Consider the following 27,608-nt stretch of genomic DNA (forward strand, 5'->3'; position numbering starts at 1 on the left):
TTATTTACGTCTTTATTCACGTTTTTAACCTCGACACACTGACGGATTTAACAGTAAACAACTTTTATTTTTATCCTAAACTTTCGGTCAGGGACGTCCCACACACCAGAGTTTCTCCTTCATCACGTCTTAGTGCAGTGTTGTGAACACAACTGTGATTATTACATCAACAAGCAACAAATCTCAGGCTTCTGTTTACGTTTTCTGACCCAGAAATGAGTCCCCCCCCCCCTTTTAAAGCAGAGCCACTAAACTCCACCCACAGGAAACTGAACAGGGATGAATAACATCAACTGAAGGGCTTTTCGTTGCATTTCCCTTTTCAGCCAGTAGAGGGCTACAAACCTGACACACTGCTGCTATGAGCATAGAGACCGATGAGGCAGCAGCATGACGGCTGTAGGTCTGTATGACGGTTTATATATTGAATCCATCAACACTTCCAGCCTCATGAACACACACACACACACACACACACACAGACCCGTTCTTAACACTTCTTGGGGTGTGTTGATGGCTCTGATGTCTCAGCTCGCTCGATGTACCGACATTAAAACCATCATGAGTGAACACAATGAGGAGCCGCCCCCCCCCCCAAGGCAGCTAACACCAGCTGGGTCTGATGAGAACTTACTGACTGTCTGATCTCATGAACACTTGGCTAGTTTTTCCACTTAGTCCAATTACGTTGAGGAAACGAGCGGAGAATTAACGAGCTGTTACATTAGATACTTAAACGGTCGTCAGTCATGACTCAGAACTCTAACATTTTTTACTCACAACAATAAAATTATTATAGCTGTGAAAATGAGGCCACTGTGGCATTTATATTTACATCTGAATTAATAGTGTGTGCTCTAGCAGTCTGAAACAGGGTGATTAACACGGGTGGGGTGAGGGGTGGACCTACTGACCTACTGTCTGGTCGTCTGGGTCTACTGTCTGATCTTCTGGATCTACTGTCTGACCGTCTGGACCTACTGTCTGGTCGTCTGGACCTACTGTCTGGTCGTCTGGACCTATTGTCTGGTCGTCTGGATCTACTGTTTGATCTTCTGGATCTACTGTCTGATCTTCTGGATCTACTGTCTGATTGTCTGGATTTACTGTCTGGTTGTCTGGATCTACTGTCTGATCGATGAGTTCAAACGAATCCTCAGTGACGATCACCGCTGTGTTGTTCCTCACGCACAGCTCAGGGTTTCAGCTGAAACTTGAGTTCTGAAGATGGAGTGTTAATTAGAACAATGTGTTAATAATACACTGAACTGTACATCAAAGACCCTTAATGATGGAGCAATAACACCGTCATTAACACTGTTATTAACACAGTCATGTACATATGGACATGGTCAGCTTGTGTGTAATGTGTGTAAATGTAAGGTGTAATGTTGTCTCATGTGATTCCTCTTTAGTTACATCACTGCTGTTAATGAGAGACTCTGTGCTCAGTGTGTTCAGAGTTCATTCATAAGAAGATTAAATAAAATAATAACTGAACAGTTTAGGAGCTGCGCACTAAAGTAAAAGAAAAGTAAAGCTCAAAATCGTGTGTGTATAAAAGGTGTGTGTATATAAAAGGTGAGTGAGTGAGTGTGTGAGTGAGTGTGTGTGTGTGAGTGTATGTGTGTGAGTGAGTGAGTGTGTGTGAGTGTGTGTGTGTGTGAGTGTGTGTGTGAGTGAGTGAGTGTGTGAGTGTTAATCCTGACATTGTAAGTGTTTATGTTGTTGTCGATGTATTTCTCAGTACGGTTGAACATTTAGGGCTCGTGTCAGACAGCTGACTGTTTAAAGCCTGAAATAAAAATAATGACGTTGAATTAAATCTGTTTCCTGACTTTTTTTAAGCTGATAAATTTATCATTCATCTAATAATTCATTTCCCTTTCTTTCTTTCTTTCTTTCTTTCTTTCTTTCTTTTGTCTTTAACTTCAGTCATTAATTCTTAAAACAAAGATTTGAATGAAATCTTCAGAAACACGTGTTTGTGTTTGACATTATTTATTTATATATTTATTTATTTAACACGTGACTACTGTACACTAGAACCATGTTATTTAAGGACAAATCAGTAATTGAGACGGAATATCAGATACAACTAACTAACACTGTTACGTGTGTGTGTGTGTTTTTATGTGTGTGTGTTGTATGATTTTGTGTGTGTGTGTGTGTTTGCTTCTTTGTGTATGTTTCTTTGTCTTTGTGTGTTTGTTTGTTTGTGTATGTTTCTGTGTGTGTGTTTGTGTATGTTTGTCTTTGTTTGTGTGTTTGTGTGTATGTATTTGTTTGTTTGTGTTTTGTTCAGTTGTTCAGTTCAGATTCAGTGACTGAGTGTTGAGGTGTAGGTGTGTTGTGGGAACTGGAGTCCAGGGCAGCCATGTTTGTAGGCCACTGTTGTGTTGGTCTGCTGCGGTTGTGTGTCTCTTTAAGGTCATGTGACTGTTTAATGGAAGCTACTAGTGATGGTAAATTCGGTTCTTTTCCCCTAACCGGTTCTTTCGGACAGTTCGATTTAATGAACCAGTTCAAAAATCCAGTTCACCAGTTCTTTTACGTCCTGCCGTAATGACGTCATTCACAATGACGTAATGACGCAAATTCCATTATCCCGCTGCCGGCAGATATTAATACAATCAATTTAACACATTCGAAAAGTTCTGTGTAATCATAACTTTAGTTAAATACGTTTCTTACATTTAAGTTTTGCAACTAAAACACGCAGTAAAGGCATTTATGTGCAAACGTGGATGTTTTACGTGTCTTAAAGATATAAAGTTAATAAACTAATCTTCATCAATTTACAAAAAGCGGCATATAAAAATACAGACTAACCTGCACAATAGTCAATAGTAAAATTAACTGACATATATTGAGTGACATATATTGATTTTTTTTATAAAAATGTTTAATAGCTTATGACTAGTTACTTTGCATATCCCAATATGTATAATTTGCTCTGAATGTTTACGCATGCGCAGCATCAGCAGGATGTTCTCAGTTCAGTGTACTGATGATTCGCTGTATCGGTTCATCGGTTCTCGGACGCGTCCGAAACAGTTCTCAGTTCGATGTACTGATGATTCGCTGTATCGGTTCAGTAATTCACGCATGCGCAGTATCAACAGGTCGCGCTCACAGTTCTCTCAGCACAACATGTCAGTTCAGTGTACAGTAGTTACATATACTCCGGGATATTAGTTTATTTAGAGTCGGACAAACTGTCAGACATGACTGAAAGTGTGTAACTTTAGTAACTTGTGGATCAGCGCTGACTCAAGTCGCGAACTGTTTAGAACGAATCAGTCCGATTTGGTGAACCGGTTCATCCAGTTCACTAAAAAGAACCGGTTCAAAAGAACGATTCGTTCTAAATTCGCCATCACTAGAAGCTACACAAAGCAGTTTGATGTGAAAGTGAAAGAATCACTGAATGATAATTTACACGTTTCTTCAGCTTCAGATTGACAAGGAGCGAGATTAAAGACACTAAAGGATTGTTTACTAAAGGCTAAGATTTCTTTATGTTCAGGTATAGAATCTAATTATATATTATATACAGACGTGTGTATCAGTGTTGTGGGACTTGAGTGTCCTTCTGTGGGGACTGTTATCAACAGATCAACAGAGAAAAGTGTGCAGAGTGATTTTAGATCACATGAACACATATTCAGAATTAGGGCTAAAAGAATGAGTGTAAATATGTATTAATGTTAGTTATATAATGTATTTACAGTTTTACTGTAAGAGCTCCCACCGATCTCTGTGTACAGTGTAATACCTGTTACAGCCACTAGGGGCGCGTGTAGGACTGTTCTCAGGCCCAGCGATACTGATGAAGGCAAAAACTGACTGATTTCACTTTAAACTTACAAAATTATTTTTTAAATCTAATTTTTTTAAAAAAAGTTACATTTGTTTACTTGAACAACATCATGTAGATTGTTGTTTAAGGTTTTGTAACATCATGTAGATTGTTGTTTAAGGTTTTGTAAAACAAAATATAAACCAAAATAATCAAAGCAATTTAGACTCTAATTCGACTTAATTTTGATTTAATGTCATTTTAATTCAATTTGATAATTTTATATAATTTCTGTGTTTGTGTGTGTCTGTATGTTTGTGTGTGTGTATGTTTGTGTGTGTGTCTGTATGTTTGTGTGTCTGTATGTTTGTGTGTGTGTGTGTGTGTTTGTGTGTGTGTGTGTTTGTATCTGTGTGTGTTTGTATCTGTGTGTGTGTGTGTCTGTATGTTTGTGTGTGTGTGTGTGTCTGTATGTGTGTGTGTGTGTGTGTTTGTGTGTGTGTGTATCTGTGTGTGTGTGTGTGTGTGTGTGTATCTCTGTGTGTGTGTGTGTGTGTGTGTGTGTGTGTGTGTGTGTGTGTGTGTGTATCTGTGTGTCTAATCTAAAACCTCACGCGTGTCTTTACTGTTTTGTTGCTTTCAGCTTCCTGGATCATCTCCTAACAACACAATGACTGTGCACTTTTCCTGTGTGTTAAAGTTCTGATCATAATAAAAACTTTACAGGATGTGTGGAGATTTAATCACAAGAGCTCACAAAGGGATTCTTATTAAACTAAACCCCAGATACTGATTTATTATTGATTTATTGATTTATTGATTGATGTTTATTGATGTTTCTCTGTAGCTCAGTGTGTGTGTGTGTGTGTGTGTGTGTGTGTGTGTGTGTGTGTGTGTGTGTGTGTGTGTGTGTGTTTGTTGATGTGTCTCTGTAGCTCAGTGCAGGAGATCAGACCTGGTCGTACACAACTGTCTTCAGGAGCAATAACATTTCTGTACTGCTGGTGAAGGATGGATGACTTCAGTCCTGTCCAACCTGCTGGGTCTCCACCATTAAAGACAAGGTGAAGCTCCTGGTGTTGTAGCTTCTATATTTCATCTGAATTTAAGGACTAAAAGTACATCATATAGTAAATATCCAGTAAAATCCCAGAAGAATGTTCTAGTCCTGTCTTGTTAAAGAGTGTGTGTCCCTGTTAAAGAGTGTGTGTCCCTGTTAAAGAGTGTGTGTCCCTGTTAAAGAGTGTGTGTCCCTGTTAAAGAGTGTGTGTCCCTGTTAAAGAGTGTGTGTCCCTGTTAAAGAGTGTGTGTCCCTGTTAAAGAGTGTGTGTCCTTGCTAAAGAGTGTGTGTCCCTGTTAAAGAGTGTGTGTCCTTGCTAAAGAGTGTGTGGGGTCAGGAGTACAGACGTTGTGCTTGATATCTCACCACCACGTCTGCTACCATTTCACAGATGTAACGATTTAACTACTGAACCTCATCTTCAGAAGAGATGCAGAACAAATCTGATAAAGAGGTTTCAGCACACGAGCGAGGTGACGACAGACCGGGGGAACCCGACACGTCTCGGTGAGATCTACACAGAGCTCTACATCACAGAAGGAGACAGTGGAGAAGTCGGTAACGGACACGAGGCGAGGCAGATCGAGGCAACATCCAGGAGAGCAGCTACAGAGGAAACACCGATCAGATGTAGTGACATGTTTAAGCCTTTACCTGAAGAAGACAAACCCATCAGGAACGTTCTGACCAAGGGGGTCTCTGGCATCGGAAAATCAGTCTCTGTGCAGAAGTTTGTTCTAGACTGGGCTGAAGGGAAAACAAGTCAGGATGTTCATCTCATATTCCCACTTCCTTTCAGAGAGCTCAATCTGATGAAGGATCAAACTCTGAGTCTGATGGAGCTTCTTCATTTCTATCTTAAGGAGATAAAAGAAACAAACATTTCCAGCCTGCACAAAGTTCTGTTTATTTTTGATGGTTTGGATGAGTGTCATTTCCCTCTGGACTTCCAGAACACAGCGAGAGTGTGTGATGTAACTGAACCAGCATCAGTGGATGTGCTGCTGATTAATCTGATCAAAGGGAATCTATTTCCCTCTGCTCTCATCTGGATCACCTCCAGACCTGCAGCAGCTGATCAAATCCCCTCTGAGTGTGTTGATCGAGTCACAGAGGTACGAGGGTTCAATGACCCACAGAAGGAGGAATATTTCAGGAAGAGGATCAGAGATCAGAGCCTGAGCAACAGAATCATCACACACTTAAAATCATTAAGAAGCCTCTACATCATGTGCCACATCCCAGTCTTCTGCTGGATTTCAGCTACTGTTCTAGAGAGTCTGTTGGGTAAAGCAGAGAATGGAGAGATCCCCGAGACTCTGACTCAAATGTACACACATTTCCTCATCATTCAGACAAACACCATCAAGAAAAAGTACACAGAGAGCAGAGAGACAGATAAAGAAATGGTCCTGAAACTGGGTAAACTGGCTTATCAGCAGCTGATGAAAGGCAACCTGATCTTCTATGAGGAAGACCTGATGGAGTGTGGCATCGATGTGACAGAAGCATCAGTGTATTCAGGTGTGTGTACACAGATCTTCAGAGAGGAGTTTGGGCTTCACCAGAGTAAAGTGTACTGCTTTGTTCATCTGAGCATTCAGGAGCTCCTCGCAGCTCTGTATGTGCACCTGACCTTCATGAAGGAGAAGAGAAATGTTTTTAAAAAGACAACAACGGACATATCGAGACTGAGAGATGTACACAAGAATGCAGTAGATCAGGCTTTACAGAGTGAAAATGGAGGACATCTGGATCTTTTCCTTCGCTTTCTTCTGGGTCTCTCACTGGAGTCCAATCAGATCCTCTTACAAACCCAAAATATAGTGACAAAGACAAGAAGTATCTCCCACAGGAAGCAGGAAACAGTCCATTACATCAGGGAGAAGATCAGAGAGAATCCCTCCACAGAGAAATCCATCAATCTGTTCCACTGTCTAAATGAACTGGAAGATCCTTCTCTAGTTGAGGAAGTCCAGCACTACCTACAGTCTGGAAATTTACAACATATTGAACTTTCTTCTTCTCAGTGGTCAGCTGTGGTGTTTGTGTTACTGACATCAGTGCAGGAACAGGATGTGTTTGTCCTGGAGAAATATATTAACAAATACTGTACACCTGAGGAGGTTCTTCTGAAGCTCCTGCCTGTGGTTTCAGCCTCCAGAAAAGCCGAGTAAGTAACGTAGCTGTCACACCGTTAATGTTAGCAGCAGAGAAGACGACAGAACTTCATCATCCATGTGTTGTGTGTTCTGTGTTAATGGCTTTACTACATTTAGTGTACAAACATTACACAATGCCTGGTGTAGTATGACCTACTGAGATTTGTTAGAGTTAATATTTATTTTGGAGGATTTAATACCGTGTTTGATAACGTTACACCGCTTCTTCTGCTGTGTTTGGGATTCGCTTTCAGTCTCAATAATTGTGACGTGAAAGAGAAAGGCTCTACAGCTTTAGCTTCTGTGCTCCAGTCTGAATCCTCTGATCTGAGGGAACTGGATCTGTCTGGGAATAGATTCAAAGACTTGGGATTAAAGTGTCTCTCTGCTGGACTGGAGAATCCTCACTGTAAACTGGAGACACTGAGGTAAGATCATCTCTCTGAGAGACGGTTAAAGGTCTGATCTGTGTGTCCTGAACTGAGTTGTGTCATCGTGTCTCTGCAGGTTGTGTAGTTGTCGTTGCAAAGATGACGGCTGTGCTGCTCTGAGTTCAGCTCTGAGATCAAACCCCTCACACCTGAGAGAACTGGATCTGTCTAGAAATTATTTTAAAGACTCAGGAGTGAAGAGTCTCTCTGCTGTACTGGAGAATCCTCACTGTAACCTGGAGACACTGAGGTAAGATCATCTCTCTGAGCGTCACATGACCTGATCCTTAAAGGAGCGGTCGCCGTTGTTTGAAAGCCAATGTTGATATATAAAATGACCAAAACAAACACGCCCCTAACCCAAACGGGTCCCACCCCTGTATCGATAGCTCTGCCCACACACACATACGTAACCCAGGCGACTAACAGAAAGAAACGTGTCTTTATCATAGCTGAAGGGAAGAACAATACGATTGTAGATAAACAAACAAGCAAAAATGCCACACAAGCATAATGATGTAAAGGACAAAGGCATATATTAGTTCTGTGTAACAAAGCAAAACCAACGTTACTCACCTATCGAGAAGGAAAAAAGCGCCTCGGCGTCTTAAGTAAAGTCGGCCACATATTCACAGGTCGGAGTTTCCCGAGTCGATAACTCCTGAGCTAAACGCTGTTACTACACAAAACGCGGTTGTAGCTGCCTCTCTACATTACTACGATAGAAAAGAGGTGTTATTTGTGTAGTAACAGCGTTTAGCTCAGGAGTTATTGACTCGGGAAACTCCAACCTGTGAATATGTGGCCAACTTCCTGCTCCTTCAGTTCTCTCCAGCGCTGGAAAGCTGATCCTATATTAACACGTCCTACTTCTTGTCCTTATCGTAAGTCTTTCTTCTCTTTCTTTCTTTGTTTTTATCCTCCATGTCGATGTTAAAACCGCTTTCAGGCTGGAGTTTGAGTAAAAAGGAGGAGAGTGTTCCATTCCATTGCCTAACCCTAAACCTAACCCTAACCCTAACCCCAAACCTAACCCTAACCCCAACCCTAAACCTAACCCTAACCCTAAACGTACCCCTAACCCTAACCCTAACCCCAACCCTAAACCTAACCCTAACCCTAACCCTATCCCAGGAACTTCATCATACCACACCCAGTCATGTAGAATATCTAAGCTGCAACCTGCTCAGTAGACAAGTTTTGACTGTCAATAATTATCTGAATTCAGCAACAAAGATGTAAAGAAGCTACATTACATATTATTTGCACCTTATGAACAGCATTAAATGCATATTATATTATTTGGTTATACCGAATCTGACACGGCTGAGATTTACTGCAGCCACGAGCCCACGGCTGTGTTGGGTACTGAATAAGTGGCATTTTGGACACAATGTGGGTAATGTTTCTGTTTATTTTTGACTCGATAAAGACAGTGTCACTGAAGACGAGACAGGAGTCAGAGCTAGAGGTAGCCGAGCTGAAGACGTCGAGGTTCTCTTTGGGAGAGACGAGATCAGACAGGATTAGGGACGAGTACATCAGAGGGACAGCTCATGTTGGACGTTAGGGGGACAAAGTTAAGGAGGATAGATTAAGATGGTTTGGACATGTTCAGAGGAGGGAGAGGGAGTATATCAGTAGGAGAATGTTGGACATGGAGCTGCCAGGCAGGAGGCAAAGAGGAAGGGCAAAGAGGAGGTATATGGATGTAATTAATGAGGATATGAAGTGTTGAGGATGCAGAAGATAGGGATAGGTGGAGAGAGATGATTCGCTGTGGTGACCCCTGAAGGGAAAAGCCAGAAGAAGAAGAAGAAGAAGAAGAAGTGGAAATAGATAGCATAGCATAGAAGCTGCACTCATGTGTTATGATGTAATATGCAGGCTGCTTTTGTATGTTGTATTGCCATGATTGTGTGTTGCAGTGGAGGAAGAAAAGTAGTTTACACACACACACACACACACACCCTTACAAACACATTCAATTATGATCTGTGTGACCTGAAGAGTGTGTCATTGTGTCTCTGCAGGTTGTGTAGTTGTGGTGTCTCAGATGAAGGCTGTGCTGCTCTGAGTTCAGCTCTGAGATCAAACCCCTCACACCTGAGAGAACTGGATCTGTCTAGAAATTACCTCAGAGACTCAGGAGTGAAGAGTCTCTCTGCTGTACTGGAGAATCCTCAATGTAACCTGGAGACACTGAGGTAAGATCATCTCTCTGAGAGTAAGTCTCATTCTCTAATAGTGAGACTGAACCAGAGGTTTTAGTTTCAGCATCAACTGTCACGTCTTGTGTTAATGTGTTGGACAAACGGCCACGGCGTGGGGGGAAGGAAGTGCACGCTGAGGCCAAAGGTGGTCAAGAAGGTGGAGGTGTTATATTGAGACCCACACGGTTATGAGGGGCCACTGTTTGGATGCTTACTATCACATCAGTTGTGGATAGCATATGTGCACTTCACTAGTCCTATCATTTTACTCAGACAGCAGTGTTGGGTAGAGTTACATTGGAAGGGGAAAGATTGGTGATGACTCCATATTTTACAGAGGTGTTCAGGTTTGGACACCTTTGGGATGAATTGTGATGACTTCAACTGAGAGAGTGATGTGTGTGTTATTGTGTCTCTGCAGGTTGTGTGGTTGTGAAATCTCAGATGAAGGCTGTGCTGCTCTGAGTTCAGCTCTGACATCAACATCCTCACACCTGAGACAACTGGATCTGTCTGAGAATAACCTCAGAGACTCAGGAGTGAAGAGTCTCTCTGCCGTACTGGAGAATCCTCACTGTAACCTGGAGACACTGAGGTAAGATCATCTCTCTGAGCGTCACATTAGTTGTCATATTAGTTGTAGTCGCACCCCTGCTTTAAGCTGGTAGCACACAAATTAAGAGCTGTTACCTGAAGTTCTAATTATAGTGGTGCATTGAACAAATTGCTGAATACATTCATTCATTCATTCATTCATCTCCTACCGCTTATCCGAACTTCTCGGGTCACGGGGAGCCTGTGCCTATCTCAGGCGTCATCGGGCATCGAGGCAGGATACACCCTGGACGGAGTGCCAACCCATCACAGGACACACACACACTCTCATTCACTCACACACACACACACACACACACACTACGGATAATTTACCCAGAGATGCCAATCAACCTACCATGCATGTCTTTGGACCGGGGGAGGAAACCGGAGTACCCGGAGGAAACCCCCGAGGCACGGGGAGATCATGCATACTCCACACACACAAGGTGGAGGCGGGAATCGAACCCACAACCCTGTAAGTGGGAGGCGAACGTGCTGACCACTAAGACACCGTGCCCACCGCAAATTGCTAAATACAGTCTTATTAAATTAATTAATAAGTAAATATTAAATAGTATTAGAATTTCTGAAAGGATATTCATTTTACCATTGACAGGCAATTAAAGCTTAGTTCATCCTGCACCATTAGGTATATTTAGAGGCAGTTTTCCTCCTGAGAGCTTGATTTGTTGCTGCAGCTTAGGTCCAGTCTGATGTGTTCAGCTACTGGAAGCCAGTGGAGGAGAGCAGCAGTGGGGTAGTATACAAGAACTTATTTTGGATCATTTGCAGAGGACGAATTGCGTTCATAGGTAGACCTGCCCGCAGTGTGTTGCGGTAATCCAGTCTTGAAATGACAAGAGACTTAACAAGTACGTGGGTAGCCTGTGTGGACAAAAATGGCCGATTCATTCTAATGTTGTAGAGATGGAACCAACATGGGCGAGTCATAGGATTTTCCACGGTTACCCCAAGGTTGTGAGCTGTGACTGCAGGGGAGATCACATCATTATGCAGGGTTATTGCAAGGTCATAACCTGGGGATGAATCACTTGGGATGATCAGCAGTTCATTTTTGGTAGGATTGAGCTTCCATGATTAAATGTCTGCCAGACATGCTGAGATCCGAACAGAAGCTGTGTATCTGAGGGTGGGAAAGAAAAGGAAAATGTGTGAGGAAATAACTTCACCAAGAAAGTGAGTATAAAGGGAGAAAAGGAGCAGGCCAAGTACTGAGCCCTGTGGGACACCAGTGGAGAGTCTGCATGGAGCAGATGTTAGTCTTCTCCATGTTACCTGATATGAGCGATCTTCCAGGTCAGAAAACAAACTGTTCCTGAGGGTGGACAGGAGAGTCTTGTGGTTGACCGTACCAAACTATGTTGAAAAGTCGAGGAGGATGAGGACAGATGAAGCTTGGCTGATCTAGCAGCATGTAGTTTCTCAGAAACATCCAAAAGGGTTGTCTCTGTCGAATGTGCTGCTTTAATGCCAGACTGTTGAGAGATAGACAGACAGTTGATTATAGACAATGCGTTCAAGAACTTTTGAAAGCAAAGAGAGAAGTGATACAGGTCTGTAGTTACTGATGTCTGATGGATCCAGAACAGGTTTCTTCAGGATGGGAATAACCATTGCTCTATTGAAGGTAGTTGGTACATGACCAGATGTTAGGGATCCATTGATGATCGTGGTGATGAAAGGCAGATGGTCTTGCAAGATGATCTGGAGCATAGTGGAAGGGACTGGATCCAATGGGCAGGTGGTGGGTTGCAGGACTGGATGAGTTGTAAAATCTCTTTTGCTGCTACGGTTGAGAAATGTGACAATGAAGGAGTAGGTGAATCCTGACTGTGAGATGTAGGTGCAGTCAGGGCAGAAGTTACCCACTTCTGTAAGTATACAACAGCTGGAATTGAGGTAGAGGTTCCGGAAACCATTCACAAACAAAGCAAAATGACGAATAGTTGATGGAGAGTTGTTCGATATGCTTAATGTTGGTTCCCATCACCTTTGATTCTTTCCACAACAAATGGGTGTGGTTGCTTTTGTTACATTTGTCGGTACTTCAGACAGAGTCGACACTCGCCTTTGAGAAGTCAGTAGTTGGAGCCGACGTCTGCTCCTTTGCACATCCAGCAGAGACAATCGCCACAGTTTGCTAATGCAGAGGTAGTAAATTTCATTCAGCATTTCTCCATCAGGTGATCGACCACAAGCACAGTGGCAAAGTGAGTGTTCTTAATCAACAGTACTTTGGGTTCGACAGATTACTATGAGCACAGTTCGAATGTCATCAGAAACCTTACTTCTAGCCGCCTCTGATCCTAGTACCACTTTAATTGACCAGTGCTGTCTCTGTGCTATGATGAGAACTAAATCCTGACTGAATCCATAACTGCGGTGTTACAACAAATTCTAGAATCTCAAGAAAAAAGGGGAGGTTTCATTTTAACAGCTGATAGGGGTTTGGGTCAGGGGAGGAAAATAAACTGATTTCTGGTTTGATGTGTTTATATCGTCATCCACATGGTCACTTATCGAATTGTCTTTTCCATTTTGTCACTGAAAAAAGTCATAAAATCTTTACTGCATATTGATAATGTGCATGTTACAACCTGCAGTGAGTTTGTGATTTACTTTTGTGAATTATGTATACAAGGGGGAGCACGGTGGCTTAGTGGTTAGTACGTTCGCCTCACACCTCCAGGGTCGGGGGTTCTATTCCCACCTCCGCCTTGTGTGTGTGGAGTTTGCATGTTCTCCCCGTGCCTCGGGGGTTTCCTCTGGGTACTCCGGTTTCCTCCCCCGGTGCAAAGATGCATGGTAGGTTGATTGGCATCTCTGGAAAATTGTCCGTAGTGTGTGTGTGAGTGAATGAGAGCGTGTGTGTGCCCTGTGATGGGTTGGCACTCCGTCCAGGGTGTATCCTGCCTCGATGCCCGATGACACCTGAGATAGGCACAGGCTCCCTGTGACCCGAGAAGTTCAGATAAGCGGTAGAAGATGAATGAATGAATGAATTACGTATATACACACACACACATTTCTGTGGAACCATCCAACTGTCTCATACAAGGTAAATGTGTTAAATTCCTGAAAATATGCATATGCATACATTTTGTCTCTGTAATTCAGTAAAAATACAGATAGATTCAGAAACTGATCATAATTTTTTACCATTTGTTCTAAAGAAAATGTCTAAGATGTCGTGTTTCATATTGGTCAAACTTTACATTGATATTGACAAATAATCCCTGCATCATTGTGTCTCTGCAGGTTGTGTAGTTGTGGTGTCTCAGATGAAGGTTGTGCTGCTCTGACTTCGGCTCTGAGATCAAACCCCTCACACCTGAGAGAACTGGATCTGTCTAGAAATTACCTCAGAGACTCAGGAGTGAAGAGTCTCTCTGCTGTACTGGAGAATCCTCACTGTAACCTGGAGACACTGAGGTAAGATCGTCTCTCTGAGAGTCACATGACCTGATCCTCGGTAAGACACAGTGAGACTAGGTTCAGCATCAAATTCTAGAGAGTTTATCTTATTGGAAAATGTAAAGAATCAAGGTAGCACGGTGGCTTAGCGGTTAGCACGTCTGAGAGAGTGATGAGTGTGTCTTTGTGTCTCTGCAGGTTGTGTAACTGTGAAATCTCAGATGAAGGCTGTGCTGCTCTGAGTTCAGCTCTGAGATCAAACCCCTCACACCTGAGAGAACTGGATCTGTCCTGGAATGAACTCAGAGACTCGGGAGTGAAGAGTCTCTCTGCTGTACTGGAGAATCCTCACTGTAACCTGGAGACACTGAGGTAAGATCGTCTCTCTGAGAGTCACATGACACATCCTTCAGAGTTACACTCCTCATGATCTGGATCCCTCAGAGTCTTGATTCAAGACTCTTGGTATTTGTATGTTTGCTTCCTACCAAGTAGCATATCAGGGAAAATTGAGGGAATTCACATGGATTCATCCATTTCTACCAATGCAGACTAATCAGGTGCTTGTTAGTCCCTTGTCATTTCAGGACAGGACTACTGCAACATGCTCCTGACAGGTTTGCCACTGAGCAAAATTCCACCTCTGTAACTACCCTCAAACTACCCTCATAAAGACCCTCAAATAAAATTATTTTACGTTCCTGCTATACCATGTCCTGACCTGAGAGAGTGATGAGTGTGTCTTTGTCTCTCTGCAGGTTGTGTGGTTGTGAAATCTCACCTGATAGCTGTGCTGCTCTGAGTTCGGCTCTGAGATCCAACCCCTCACACCTGAGAGAACTGGATCTGTCTTGGAATTATCTCAGAGACTCAGGAGTGAAGAGTCTCTCTGCTGTACTGGAGAATCCTCACTGTAAACTGGAGACACTGAGGTAAGATCATCTCTCTGAGAGTCACATGATGTGTTTCTGAATAAAGCCAGTTTTATACTGTACCATTCCAGGGTCTGTAGCTCTGTAACTAGAATGTGTATACATGTATGTCTGCTCCCTGGCCTTGGCTCTGGATTGGCACTGATGACCTAGACCTCTTCTGACACAGAACCCGAGAGCTTCCTGAGTGTGAAATCATTGTATCATTGTGTCTCTGCAGGTTGTGTGATTGTGAAATCTCAGATGAAGGTTGTGCTGCTCTGAGATCAGCACTGAGATCAAACCCCTCACACCTGAGACAACTGGATCTGTATTGGAACGATCTAGGAGACTCAGGAAAGGAGCTACTATACAGAATTAAAGATGAATATCATCATAAACTCCAGGATTGGAGCTGAGATGTGGATAAACAAACAGTTTGATATATATATAGGATATATAAATAATTCGACCTGTTAGCATTGTTTCATTTGGTTCCCATAAAGAGCTACTGAGTGAAAAACAGGATTGGCAACAACAACAACAATAGTAATAATAATAATAATAGTTCTGGGGGCACGGTGGCTTAATGGTTAGCACGTTCGCCTCACACCTCCAGGGTCGGGGGTTCGATTCCCACCTCCGCCTTGTATGTGTGGAGTTTGCATGTTCTCCCCGTGCCTCGGGGGTTTCCTCCGGGTACTCCGGTTTCCTCCCCCGGTCCAAAGACATGCATGGTAGGTTGATTGGCATCTCTGGAAAATTGTCCGTAGTGTGTGTGTGTGTGAGTGAATGAGAGTGTGTGTGTGTGCCCTGTGATGGGTTGGCACTCCGTCCAGGGTGTATCCTGCCTCGATGCCCGATGACGCCTGAGATAGACACAGGCTCCCCGTGACCCGAGAAGTTCGGATAAGCGGTAGGAAATGAATGAATGAATGAATTACAATTTTAAATTAAATTTCATGTTCTACATTTGTATTTAAGCAACTATTTTAATCAAGAGAAAAAACAATTCCAACAAAACATGAAAAATGACCCTCAGAAAAATTCAATAAATTGCAGCGAGTTAGCAAATAAATAGTTATAACACAATCTGTGTGTGTGTGTTTGTGTGTGTGTGTGTAGGTGTGTGTGTATAAAGACATCCAATCTGTGAAAGAACTTTTATGGAATTATGTAGTAAACAAAAGAAAAGTGTTAAATGACACAGAATACAGCTTAAGTTTTAGTGTCTGATGACAGCTTGGACCTCTCGTGGCATTCAGAGTCATGAGCTGGTCACCTGTCGACTCTCTACCACTTTTATATAGTATGCAAGTGGACTGTTGAGAGTACATAGGATCGTTGGGCAGATTCAGGAACAGGTAAACATCGTCCATGGCTGAAGCTGGAAGTTGAGGCAGAACCTGAAGGAGCTGAGCCTGAAAGTGAAGTGGAATAAGCCACCATTACAGGGAACCTCATCCTCATCTGGGTGACACTGGGGGTGTGATTATATATATATACAGTCTGATAAATGTTGTAGTGATGAGGAGGTTGTTGTCCTCAAACACCACATGGAGTTCACATCTCCTCTTTAGTGTAACAGAGTCTAACTGGAGCTGTAGATGTCTCAGGATCCTCACAGAGTCGCCTTCATCTCAGTGGACGTCCAAAATCGTCATCACACAGAAGACGATCAGAGCTGCTACAGTGTCTGGATGCCTCGAGATGGTAGAAAGAGAGACGCAGTGGAGAGGAATTAATGTAGCTGCTGTTTATAATATTAAGCACTAGATGATCATGTGCATTTGGTTTGATGTATTAGAGCACAATATTATGGGATGTATTATGTGTACGTCTGATTAAAGAGGTGAGTTTTTAATCTACGTTTAAACTGGGAAAGTGTGTCTGAGCCCTGAACACTATCAGGAAGACTATTCCAAAGTTTGGGAGCTAAATAAGAAAACGCTCTACCACCTTTAGTAGACTTAGATATTCTGGGAACTAGCAGAAGTCCTGAGTTTTGTGATGTCAGAGAGCGTGAAGGATTGTAACGTGTTAGAAGACTAGTTAGATACATGGGAGCTAAACCATTAAGAGCCTTGTACGTAAGTAGCAGCAGTTTGTAATCAGTTCTAAACTTAACAGGTAGCCAGTGTAGAGATGATAACATTGGGGTTAAAGGTCATACTTTCTTGTCCTAGTGAGAACTCTGGCAGCTGCATTTTGGACTAACTGTAACCTATTTATTAAAGATGCAGGACAACCACCTAGTAATGCATTACAATAGTCCAGTCTAGAGGTCATGAAGGCATCAACTAGCTTCTCAGTGTCAGATACAGACAGGATGTTTCTCAGCTTGGTGATATTTCTAAGGTGAAGAAGGTTGTGTTCAGTGTTGTAATGTAATGGAGTATAAATACTTCGTTATTGTACTTAAGTAGAAATGTCACGTATCTGTACTTTACTTTGCTATTTAAATTTATGACAACTTTCACTTTTACTCCACTACATTTCCGAGATAAAATGTAAACTTTTACTCCGTTATTTTCCCACTAAACATCTTCGTTACTCGTTACTACAAAATAAATTCAGCAGAAATGTGTGTGACTGTAATAAGGGAGGTTTGGTGTATCACTGCTCCTAGATTGTATTACGCTCCGCACGCTGTACGGAGAAGCACAGGTACGCGCAGCGTGCACGCGCAGTCAGAGCTGGGGGCGTTTATCTATAACGGGGGCAACCAAAAGCAGTGAAATGTCACTATTCTTATTACCAGAGTTGTAGCACAAACAACATAGTGATGCAACATCAATACTGAATAAAAATAACATTTATTGATTTGGTCTTTGTCTTGTGAATATTAGTTTATTAATGACGTCATTCATCGGACACACTGTTTGTAGAGAACACACACACACATGAACTGATCTGATTCAAGACTGACATCATTACATCATGCAGAACATTTTGGTGTCCACTTTTACCATTTAATAACACCATAACTTTTGGCTTACTGTGTAGTCATATAATATATAATATAAAACTCTTCTTGTTTTAAATTCTCACTGAGGGATAAAACCCCTAAAGATGAAACCCTAGAACTGCCCCTGATCTTATACCTACTGAAAATCACTGAAATTTTACTTTTTACTTTTACTTCAAATACTTAAGTACATTAAATATCAGAAAATGACTTTTGATACTTAAGTACAGTAAATATCAGATACGTTAAGACTTTTACTTCAGTAATATTCTAAAAGGTGACTTTCACTTCTACCGAAGTCTTTTTCTAGTACGATACTTGTGCTTTTACCCGAGTATCGCTTTCTACTACTTTATACAACACTGGCTGTGTTTGTAATATGGTGATATGAGTTTAAAGACAAGTTACTGTGTAATAAACACCAGGTCTTTTACTGTCGAGCTACTAGTAACAGTACATCCCTCTAAATGGGAGTTAAAGTGAGAGAGTTTCTGTGCACTGGTTTATGGACCTATGAGTAATATTTCTGTCTTAAGAACCTTCTGTTCTGTTCTGTTCCATCCCAAAGGTGTTCTACTGGATTCAGGTCCAGAGACTGAAGAACACTGAACACAACTTCTGCTTTGTTCCCTGGTGCTTTAACATACTGGATGTACAGTAACCATCATGATGATGAGTTGTGGTCCTACTAAATGAGACACACGATCAGCAACAATACTCAAGACAAGAAAGAGGACAAATGAAACCCCGAGTCTTTGTATTTTAATACAGAAGAGTAAAAGTGTTTTTAAAAGCTCCCGGCGAGTGAAATGAAATAATTCACTGTTTGAAATGTTAAGATTCCTCGCTTTTGTCACACGTCACCGTTAAAAAAAAAAAAAATGCCGAATTCATTCACATGAAAATTCAACAGAAATATTTAAATTGCACATCCTACTACACACAGACACACAACTAGGTGACAGATACGTTTTATAAGAGTAGGGGGAAAAAAAGAATACTAAATCACACGACATTATTCTACATTTACGATCCAGAACTTTATCACTTTATACTCCCTAACACTGTGTGTGTGTGTGTGTGTGTGTGTTTAAAGCATAGTTGTTAAAGTGTTTTTCCACAACAATCGTTCTAATGATTAACTTAAAATTCATTAATTCATAAAATGCTTCTTCGTTCAGCAGCTTGCAGGTTTTTTCCAGTCATCAGATCGTCATCATTTTCGCTCCGTAAACATTAATATTTCATCAGTAATTAAAAAAAAACAGCAGCAGTTTTAAGACATTTCTTCACCTCAGACGTGGATAATAATGAAGAGTTTGATGGTTATAAACAGTATGTGAGCTCTTTATAAGCTCTCAGTGGTCTTGTCCCATGTGACTGTTCACTTTAAACCAGATGATGTGTTTTTCTGTATAAAACTCCCTTCATTCCTCAGTCAGGGTTTTGTTCTGATATCAGAGAGTTATACAGAAATAAAACCCAGTACCCCAGGAGGATATCCCATGATGCACTGCTTGGGGTAAATGCCTACATAATGTACCCTAGGTAGAGTGTTTGATGCCTGCTGGTATACGATCTCTGTAGTGCGCTGGAGACTTAACAAAGTGCGCTGGTTGTTTTGAGCCTAACTGCATGGACCTGATGCTCGGTGTGGTTCAGACAGAGTGTGACATCATCGCCTGATATCAGCCGGTCGGAGCTGTCTCTCTCCCTCGGCCAGGAAGATCTGCATGGCTCTGTACAGAAGGTGAACCCCGAGCTCACGCTGCCGCTTCGCGGGCCAGGTGGAGACCATCCCATAATAATCCCCTCGCTTCTGATTGGTCAGCATCTTCAGACCTGAGAAAAACAAAGAAAACTTTTTTTGTACACTGCAGTTCACAGAGAGAGAGAGAGGGAGGGTGAGAGAGACAGAGAAAGAGAGAGAGAGAGTAAGAGAAAAAAAGAGAGAGACAGAGGGACGGAGAAAAAGAGAAAGAGACAGAGAGAGAGAGAGAGAAAAGAGACAAAGACAGAGGGATGGAGAAAGAGAGACAGAGAGACAGACAGAGAGAGAGACAGAGAGACAGAGAGATATCCAGTGTGTTATATCACAGATGACATGACCACAGTACCCATGGCGTCCACCATGCAGGCCTCTCGTGTGTACGCCTCCACAGGAATGACGTTCTGGAAGCAGTGCAGCGAGATGACGCCGTGGCCGCAGTCCCACACCTGCAGGATGTGCTGCACCTTCGAGCAGAGTTTCTGTTAGACAGAACACATGATGTTAGACGTCAGTCAGCAGAGTTTCTGTTAGACAGAACACATGATGTTAGACGTCAGTCAGCAGAGTTTGTGTTAAACAGAACACACGATGTTAGACGTCAGTCAGCAGAGTTTGTGTTAAACAGAACACACGATGTTAGACGTCAGTCAGCAGAGTTTGTGTTAAACAGAACACACGATGTTAGACGTCAGTCAGCAGAGTTTGTGTTAGACAGAACACACACCACGATGTTAGACGTCAGTCAGCAGAGTTTGTGTTAGACAGAACAAACACCATGATGTTAGACGTCAGTCAGCAGAGTTTGTGTTAGACAGAACACACGATGTTAGACGTCAGTCAGCAGAGTTTGTGTTAAACAGAACACACACCATGATGTTAGACGTCAGTCAGCAGAGTTTGTGTTAGACAGAACAAACACCATGATGTTAGACGTCAGTCAGCAGAGTTTCTCTCCGGAGGATTCTGTCCAGATCAGATCATTAACTGTTCCTAATGTTAGCACGTCACTTCCTGTTCTTCTCTACAGTATCCTACCTTGGACGATTTGTCTCCTTTGAAGTACTCCAGAGCTTCGTACAGGTGGCTGTAGGGTCGCGAGCGTTTGCCTTTACCCACGTAGAAAATGGAGCTGATGAAGGTCTGGAAACAGTCATGCGGCGTCAGCGCCTGACTGCGGTACGGCAGGTTCTTCGTCACTCTGGACACAAACACGTCACACAGGATTATTTATGCTGCATGTTACAGACGCTCTTGTCCAGGGCCACTAACGTTCTTCTCATTTTATACCACTGAGTAACTGATGGTTAAGGGCTTCGCTCAGGGGCCCGGAAGTGTCCGCTTGGTGGACCTGGGATTCAAACTCACAACCTTCATATCAACAGTCCAACACCTCGAACACTGAGCTACCACATCCCCCATGTTACCTTTTTATATCATAAACCAAACAAATTAACACTTTTTTTTCCTGGGACTGAAATCAAGGAGACATGAGTTTGGACCCAGATGACCCTGCCCCCCCCCCCCCCCCCCAAAACATTGCGGGTCTACACTTAAGAACCACTTGCGGCAGGGGCTGTGGGCGGGGCTACAGTTAGCGCATTTGGTAATGTACCGGGGGGCGGGGCTACTGTTAGCGCATTTGATAACGTACCTTAAGTATACTAATGTTTAATACACTTTTACTTTACCGCGATATGATACATTATCAGCACACATGATAGTAGGTAGCTACATGCTAAGGCTAACGTTTTTCTGTGTTAATGATAAAATAACGTTAAGTACTTTCTCCATCACAACCTCCGTTTATACAGATTACACGGAGCCGCACGTACACGTCAGATTCGCCACGTTTGGGTGTTAATGTAGGTTCACAAAGCCATGAGCATTAACAGTAAAGTAACATCCACCATTGTTGTTGTTGTGTTTGTCGCTGCTGCGCTAACGTCGCTGTGACACGTGACACGTATACAGTGACGTCACACTCGGCTCTGTGACGCTCTCTAACTGATGGGAAGGTAAACTGGTTCTTAGAAGGTTCACCAGGGGAACCAACTCTGAACCAGCACCCGGGTCTTTCTGGTGGAAAAGGGGTACACCTGGGAATGTGTGGACTTTACTTTACCTACTGGGAATGTGTGGACTTTACTTTACCTACTGGGAATGTGTGGGCTTTACTTTACCTACTGGGAATGTGTGGACTTTACTTTACCTACTGGGAATGTGTGGGCTTTACTTTACCTACTGGGAATGTGTGGACTTTACTTTACCTACTGGGAATGTGTGGGCTTTACTTTACCTACTGGGAATGTGTGGGCTTTACTTTACCTACTGGGAATGTGTGGACTTTACTTTACCTACTGGGAATGTGTGGACTTTACTTTACCTACTGGGAATGTGTGGACTTTACTTTACCTACTGGGAATGTGTGGACTTTACTTTACCTACTGGGAATGTGTGGGCTTTACTTTACCTGGGAATGTGTGGGCTTTACTTTACCTGGGAATGTGTGGGCTTTACTTTACCTGGGAATGTGTGGGCTTTACTTTACCTGGGAACGTGTGGGCTTTACTTTACCTACTGGGAATGTGTGGGCTTTACTTTACCTACTGGGAATGTGTGGGCTTTACCTACTGGGAATGTGTGGACTTTACTTTACCTACTGGGAATGTGTGGACTTTACCTACTGGGAATGTGTGGACTTTACTTTACCTACTGGGAATGTGTGGACTTTACTTTACCTACTGGGAATGTGTGGACTTTACTTTACCTACTGGGAATGTGTGGACTTTACTTTACCTGGGAACGTGTGGGCTTTACTTTACCTGGGAATGTGTGGCCTTACCTGGGAATGTGTGGGCTTTACTTTACCTGGGAATGTGTGGCCTTACCTGGGGTCGAGTAACAGGTAGTTGAAGCTGGACTTTATGAGGCCTTCACGCCAGCGTTTATTCTGATCCGGCTGATCAAACTGTTCACACAGCGCAAACTCATCAGCGTTACAGTCGGGCAGGTGGAACAAACACAACACTTTATTCAGCTCCGGACTGTAACCTGGAGGTCACACAGGGGACAAACACTACCATAAACATCAGCTCACAGACTGCTAATGCTCCTTAATCACACCAAATAAACACCAAAGCAAACCCCAACAGACTTGTACTGTATGTCGTCGTGTCTCGTACCGGTGACTGCTGCTGGTTCGTCCTGCACTGACTTCACAGGGACATCTTTCTTCTGCAGGGTTCGTAATTTCCGCATGTACACATGCCGTGTGTCTCTGTTGATGGGTCCAGGTTCCTCTCCCAGTTCCACGAGTTTGCGTCTGAGCTCTCGGTCCGTTAACCCTTCGGTCTCTGAGATGCGCTCTCTCTCCGTCACTTCGTTAGGGCGGCAGTTTTCTTTTCCCTTCTCCGGACTTTTGGCCGCGGTCTGTAACGAGCGCCAGTCGTAGATGACGGTCTCCTCACTGACAGACGTGTTGGACGTCGGTGGGACGTGCGTCTCGATCAGCTCGTGTCCCTCCTCGGCATCAGTGTACAAATACTCCACCGGTTCGTCCGTGTCGGTGATGTGGGGACGTCCTCCGGGGGTGTAGGACAGGTTTGCGAGCGACCGGGTTTCAGAGCGATTGCAGATTCGGCTCATGCTGTATCTCGGCGTGCAGCCGGTGGACGGAACCTCGAGCATTTGACCGAAGCTGGAACTCGACTCTGAGGAAGAATCTTGAGAATTTGTGTTTTTGTGTATTTTTGTGCTTGAAGTCGAAAGGTCTGACGTTAGAAACTCCTTGTCTTCTGTGAACACATCCTCCTCTCGGCAGCATGATGATGAAGATGATCCATGTTCTAAGCTCTCGTCGGTGTCACCCCTCGGGATAATGATGGTATCTGCCAGGCTTCCAGAGATGATCAGAGTCGATGCTTGACTTGCAGGCAGTTGGGACGAAACACACAGATTTGCCAAGTAGGACTCGAGGTCCGCTGCTCGGTCTTCTTCAGAAGGACGTCTCAGACGAGGTTTGTCCGGCTGAGCGACGTCTCGACGCACTCGTGTGGGCGTGGGCAGCGTCTGCTCGAAAAGAGACGAGTTAGAAAAAGACGAGGCGCTGTGTCTCTGGGAGCAGCGACTGAGTCTGGAGCGCGTCCTGCCCGTGACGTACGGACTCGGAGTGAAGGAAAGCTCAGTAATCTCGTCCTTACAGGCTTGAGACTGCACGTTAACTTCGTTCTTCTTCTCGCTATCTGAGACTTTACTTCCTTTTGTCCACCCATCTTTATCCGCTGAGATGTCATCAGAAGGTAACGGCGCTTCGATGGTGGTCTTGTACGGCTCGCTGTCACAGCTGCTGTATCGACTCGACCCGCTGGTACTGCTGACGCCGGCGTGAGAGTCGTCATCCTCGTCCTCCTCCCCTACGACCGCCCCTCCCACTACGGTCTTCTCAAAATCCTCAGTGAGATTCTGTTCTCTGCAGAAGACGAACACTTCGTCTGGAGACGTCACGTCGATCCCCTGGTTCTGCAACACGGTGGTCACGCGGTCCGAGCGCAGGAAGTCAGGATACAGAGAGAAATCGACCGTCGAGTCTCTGGAGTCGTCGCCGCTGTGCTTCACGTCCGGATAAAACTCATCGTAGTCTCTGAACGTGACGCTCTTCCGGCTCGGGCTGAGGAAGCGATCTGGCCGAGTCACTTCAGGACTCTTCTTTAAGTCCGTCCCTGACAGTCGGGTACTAGAGAGAACCGGAGGAAGAGAACCGACTGCTTCTACTCTGTTAAACATGTCGCTGTCACGTGCGTTTAAACCAGAGACATCAGATTTGTGAGGGTCTCTGTCCCTTCGCAGTCTGTTACCCTCAGATTTCCTGTAAAAGGAGGAATAGCGAGTGCTGCTGAGCGGCTCGTCTCCCAGATCGCTCATGAGGGACAGGTTCACGCTGCAGTCCCTCATGGAGTCCGAGTACAGTGCTGAAAAAGACCGAAAGACAGATGTAGTGAAAGTGAAAAAAGTGACGTGACATAGGGGTAAATACGGTGACCCCATACTCATCTGCGTTTAACCCATCCAAAGTGCACACACACACACACACACTGAACACACACCCGGCGCAGTGGGCAGCCATTTATGCTGCGACGCCCGGGGAGCAGTTGGGGGGTTTGGTGCCTTGCTCAAGGGCACCTCAGTCGTGGTATTGCCGGCCCGAGACTCGAACCCACAACCTTACGGTTAGGAGTCAGACTCTCTAACCATTAGGCCACGACTTCCCCCAAATAGAGATATTGTAATATTGTGTTGTGAATAGCGAAAGTGGGCGTGTCCAAAGATGGCGGTTCGGTGTGACGGCTTCCCGTTCACAGACTTCCTTATATGGACACAAAGCCACGCCCACCGCCGTTAATTCTAGTTCAGTTCTACAGTAAAAACTCTTACAGTAGTGGAATTTGGGTAAATCATCATATTCTGGGCTCGAAGTGTGAGACTCGTATTCCTGAAGAACGCTGGCACATTTACTGTTCTCCTCCTGTTCTGCCAGATCCACAGCCTTATTCCCACCCTGAACACACACACACACACACACACACACACACACACACACACACACACACATAATGAATGGATTATAAGAACAAAAGAATGTGTTCACGTCACACAAAAGGCGACTCGGGGTGTGATCCCTCACCTGGTCTCTCAGGTTCGGGTCTCCTCCGTTCTTCAGCAGGAGTTTGAGGTTCTGATAACAGCCCCATAAAGCTGCTATGTGTAAAGGAGTCAGATCCTCACCAGACCTACACACACACACACACACACACACACACACACACACACACATACACCACACACACACACACACATACACACACATACACACACACAGACACACACATACACACACACACCACACACACCACACACACACACACACACCAACACACAAACGCACCACACACACACACACCACACAAACACACACCACACACACCACACACACACACCACACACACACACACACTGTTACTTCTATTCTGCTCAAAATCCAAATCATCATCAGTCCTATAAAACCAGTCACTTCTGATCACTTTAGACGTGAGATTCTGCTGTGTGTATTAATGTGTGTATAAAACTGATGAAAGGGGGAATCAGAAATGAGTGTTTATGTTCCATCTCTGACCTGAGGTTGGGGTCAGCGCCGTGCTGCAGCAGGACTTTAAGGCATCGGAGCCCTTTTTCTGATTCCTTCCCTGCAGCCAGATGCACCGCAGCCAAACCTTCATCGAGCAGCAGGTTGGGTTCTGCACCTCTGTGAAGTAAACTCTCCACCGTCCTGTTCACACCAGAGACACCAGAGACAATCACACGGGTGTGTGTGTGTGTGTGTGTGTGTGTGTGTGTGTGTGTGTGTGTGTGTGTGTGTGTGTGTGTGTGTGGGCAGGGGGGGGGTTCCCTCCTTTACACCATCTCACTGATCAGCTACTGAAGCTGGATTTTACACGCAGACTTATAATATAATAATAAATATAATATAATAATAAATATAATTAGCCATCAATCATTAATAGTTAATCAACACAATAAGAAAAAAGCGGAAGAAAGAGGAAATGAAGACAGGAAGAAAAGGAGAAGAAAAATAAAAAATAAAGGATTTGATATTTATTATTTACTGTTATTTAGAGTATTATTTATTAAAATGAAAGAAATATGAAAAACGGACAGGATGAAGAGGAGTAAAAAGATCCGGATGAAGAGGAGTAAAAAGGTCCGCATGAAGAGGAGTAAAAAGATCTGGAGAGGATGAAGAGGAGTAAAAAGATCCGGATGAAGAGGAGTATAAAGATCCGGATGAAGAGGAGTATAAAGATCCGGATGAAGAGGAGTATAAAGATCCGGATGAAGAGGAGTATAAAGATCCGGATGAAGAGGAGTATAAAGATCCGGATGAAGAGGAGTATAAAGATCCGGATGAAGAGGAGTATAAAGATCCGGATGAAGAGGACCCCGTCATGTAAACAACAACATGTATTCATGAGGCTCCTTTCACGGATCATTTACCTCCCTGTAACATCACGAACCGACTCTTTTAGCTGAACCGACTCAGTCTGTTATGTTCTGAACTGTTATCTCCTCTCCACTCCTCACTAAGTCGTAACGCACCTGATAATAATTTACTGCTGGAAATGAAAGAGAATTCACAAGCGATCCGATTTAAAGTTCAAATGAAGAGTCGATTGTTAGAAATGACACCTTGTCTGTATTTGTGTGTACACGTGAGTGTGTGACGTGTTCTAACACGCTTTGTAGTGTATCGTTGGGCTTTAATAACGTGTGTTAGAGCGAGTTCAAGTGTGTTAGAGAGAGGTTAATATCACACACACACAATAACACACACAGTTACTATCACACACACACACACACACACACACACACACACACAATAACACACAGTTACTATCACACACACACACACACACACACACACAATAACACACAGTTACTATCACACACACACACACACACACACACACACACACACACACACACACACACACACAATAACACACACAGTTACTATCACACACACACACAATAACACACACAGTTACTATCACACACACACACACACACACACACACACACAATAACACACGTTACCTGACGTCAGTCTCTTTTACCGCCACGTGCAACAGCGATGCTAAATGATGCCTTATGTCGTTCATGTCTGCGTTAATAAGCAGTTTGTCTTCAGTTGTTTTTCACTTCATCTATTTTATATTCTGCATGAAATCAGACAGCAGCTCGCGGTGTTTATCTGAAATCCCCACCCGTATTGTGATATTTAAAAAAAAAAAAAGCCTGAATCAGACGTCCACTCACACGCGCGTACTAACATGAGCGACATCGCTGCTAGCCAATCGTAGCTCAGGAGGTGGATACAAACTCGCCAATCACAGGGCAGGGGGCGGGATTTGGCGAAATACAGGTGGAAAGGAAAACAACCGAGTTTCCGAGACCACAGATAGACACTAGATTGATATAGATTTGACATATAAGACGTATTTTTGCAGATTAATGTCAAACTCGATGTTGCTGCTTGGAGACCTGCGGAACGGGAAACTCTTCTGTTCAGTTGTTTAAATTTCCCTCTATTGTCGTGACGTGTTATTTCACCGCCGACTCTGGCGCTCAGTTAAGATGGCGATCAGCGCCACCTGCTGTTCAGGCGCACATTTATTACATTTACATTGTGTGTTTACATTCACATT

The 27,608-nt window shown here is 43.6% G+C and overlaps 3 protein-coding genes across 10 annotated transcripts in view; 2 read left to right on the forward strand and 1 right to left on the reverse strand.

Moving 5' to 3' along the window:
- The window catches only part of LOC113649556 (TANK-binding kinase 1-binding protein 1-like), a 12,453-nt gene extending 10,628 nt beyond the window's left edge, over positions 1-1,825 (forward strand). For all 3 annotated transcript variants that reach the window (XM_027157387.2, XM_047807818.1, XM_047807819.1), the window contains one exon: positions 1-1,825. This exon is cut by the window's left edge and continues 480 nt beyond it. The gene's annotated coding sequence lies outside the window, so the exon portion shown is untranslated.
- Positions 1,826-3,163: 1,338 nt separating this feature from the next.
- LOC113649633 (NACHT, LRR and PYD domains-containing protein 12-like) lies at positions 3,164-15,265 on the forward strand. 5 transcript variants are annotated; one of them, XM_047807805.1, is made up of 11 exons: positions 3,164-3,529; positions 4,738-4,866; positions 5,254-7,035; positions 7,279-7,452; positions 7,532-7,705; positions 9,489-9,662; positions 10,090-10,263; positions 13,545-13,718; positions 13,899-14,072; positions 14,459-14,632; positions 14,853-15,265. In XM_047807805.1, exons 2-11 carry the CDS (start codon positions 4,814-4,816, stop codon positions 15,028-15,030), a joined length of 3,231 nt encoding a protein of 1,076 aa, XP_047663761.1. In that variant the 5' UTR covers positions 3,164-3,529; positions 4,738-4,813; the 3' UTR covers positions 15,031-15,265. The 5 variants fall into 5 exon arrangements, with proteins under 5 accessions (XP_047663761.1, XP_047663757.1, XP_047663759.1 ...); XM_047807801.1 differs by lacking the exon at positions 9,489-9,662; XM_047807802.1 differs by lacking the exons at positions 3,164-3,529; positions 9,489-9,662 and adding an exon at positions 4,466-4,491.
- Positions 15,266-18,319: 3,054 nt separating this feature from the next.
- On the reverse strand, positions 18,320-27,194 carry ankle1 (ankyrin repeat and LEM domain containing 1). Of its 2 annotated transcripts, XM_047807806.1 has the most exons (9): positions 26,998-27,190; positions 25,520-25,672; positions 25,031-25,136; positions 24,781-24,904; positions 22,533-24,317; positions 22,239-22,401; positions 20,386-20,548; positions 19,697-19,829; positions 18,320-19,421 (listed from the first exon to the last, which is right to left on the reverse strand). In XM_047807806.1, the coding sequence occupies exons 1-9, from the start codon at positions 27,060-27,062 to the stop codon at positions 19,255-19,257; spliced, it is 2,859 nt and encodes a 952-aa protein (XP_047663762.1). In that variant the 5' UTR covers positions 27,063-27,190; the 3' UTR covers positions 18,320-19,254. The 2 variants fall into 2 exon arrangements, with proteins under 2 accessions (XP_047663762.1, XP_047663763.1); XM_047807807.1 differs by lacking the exons at positions 18,320-19,421; positions 19,697-19,829 and adding an exon at positions 19,928-20,299 and having other exon boundaries at positions 26,998-27,194.
- Between the last annotated feature and the right edge of the window lie 414 nt (positions 27,195-27,608).

Source organism: Tachysurus fulvidraco, chromosome 24, assembly GCF_022655615.1.
Source record: "Tachysurus fulvidraco isolate hzauxx_2018 chromosome 24, HZAU_PFXX_2.0, whole genome shotgun sequence".
NCBI classification, from domain to species: domain Eukaryota; kingdom Metazoa; phylum Chordata; class Actinopteri; order Siluriformes; family Bagridae; genus Tachysurus; species Tachysurus fulvidraco.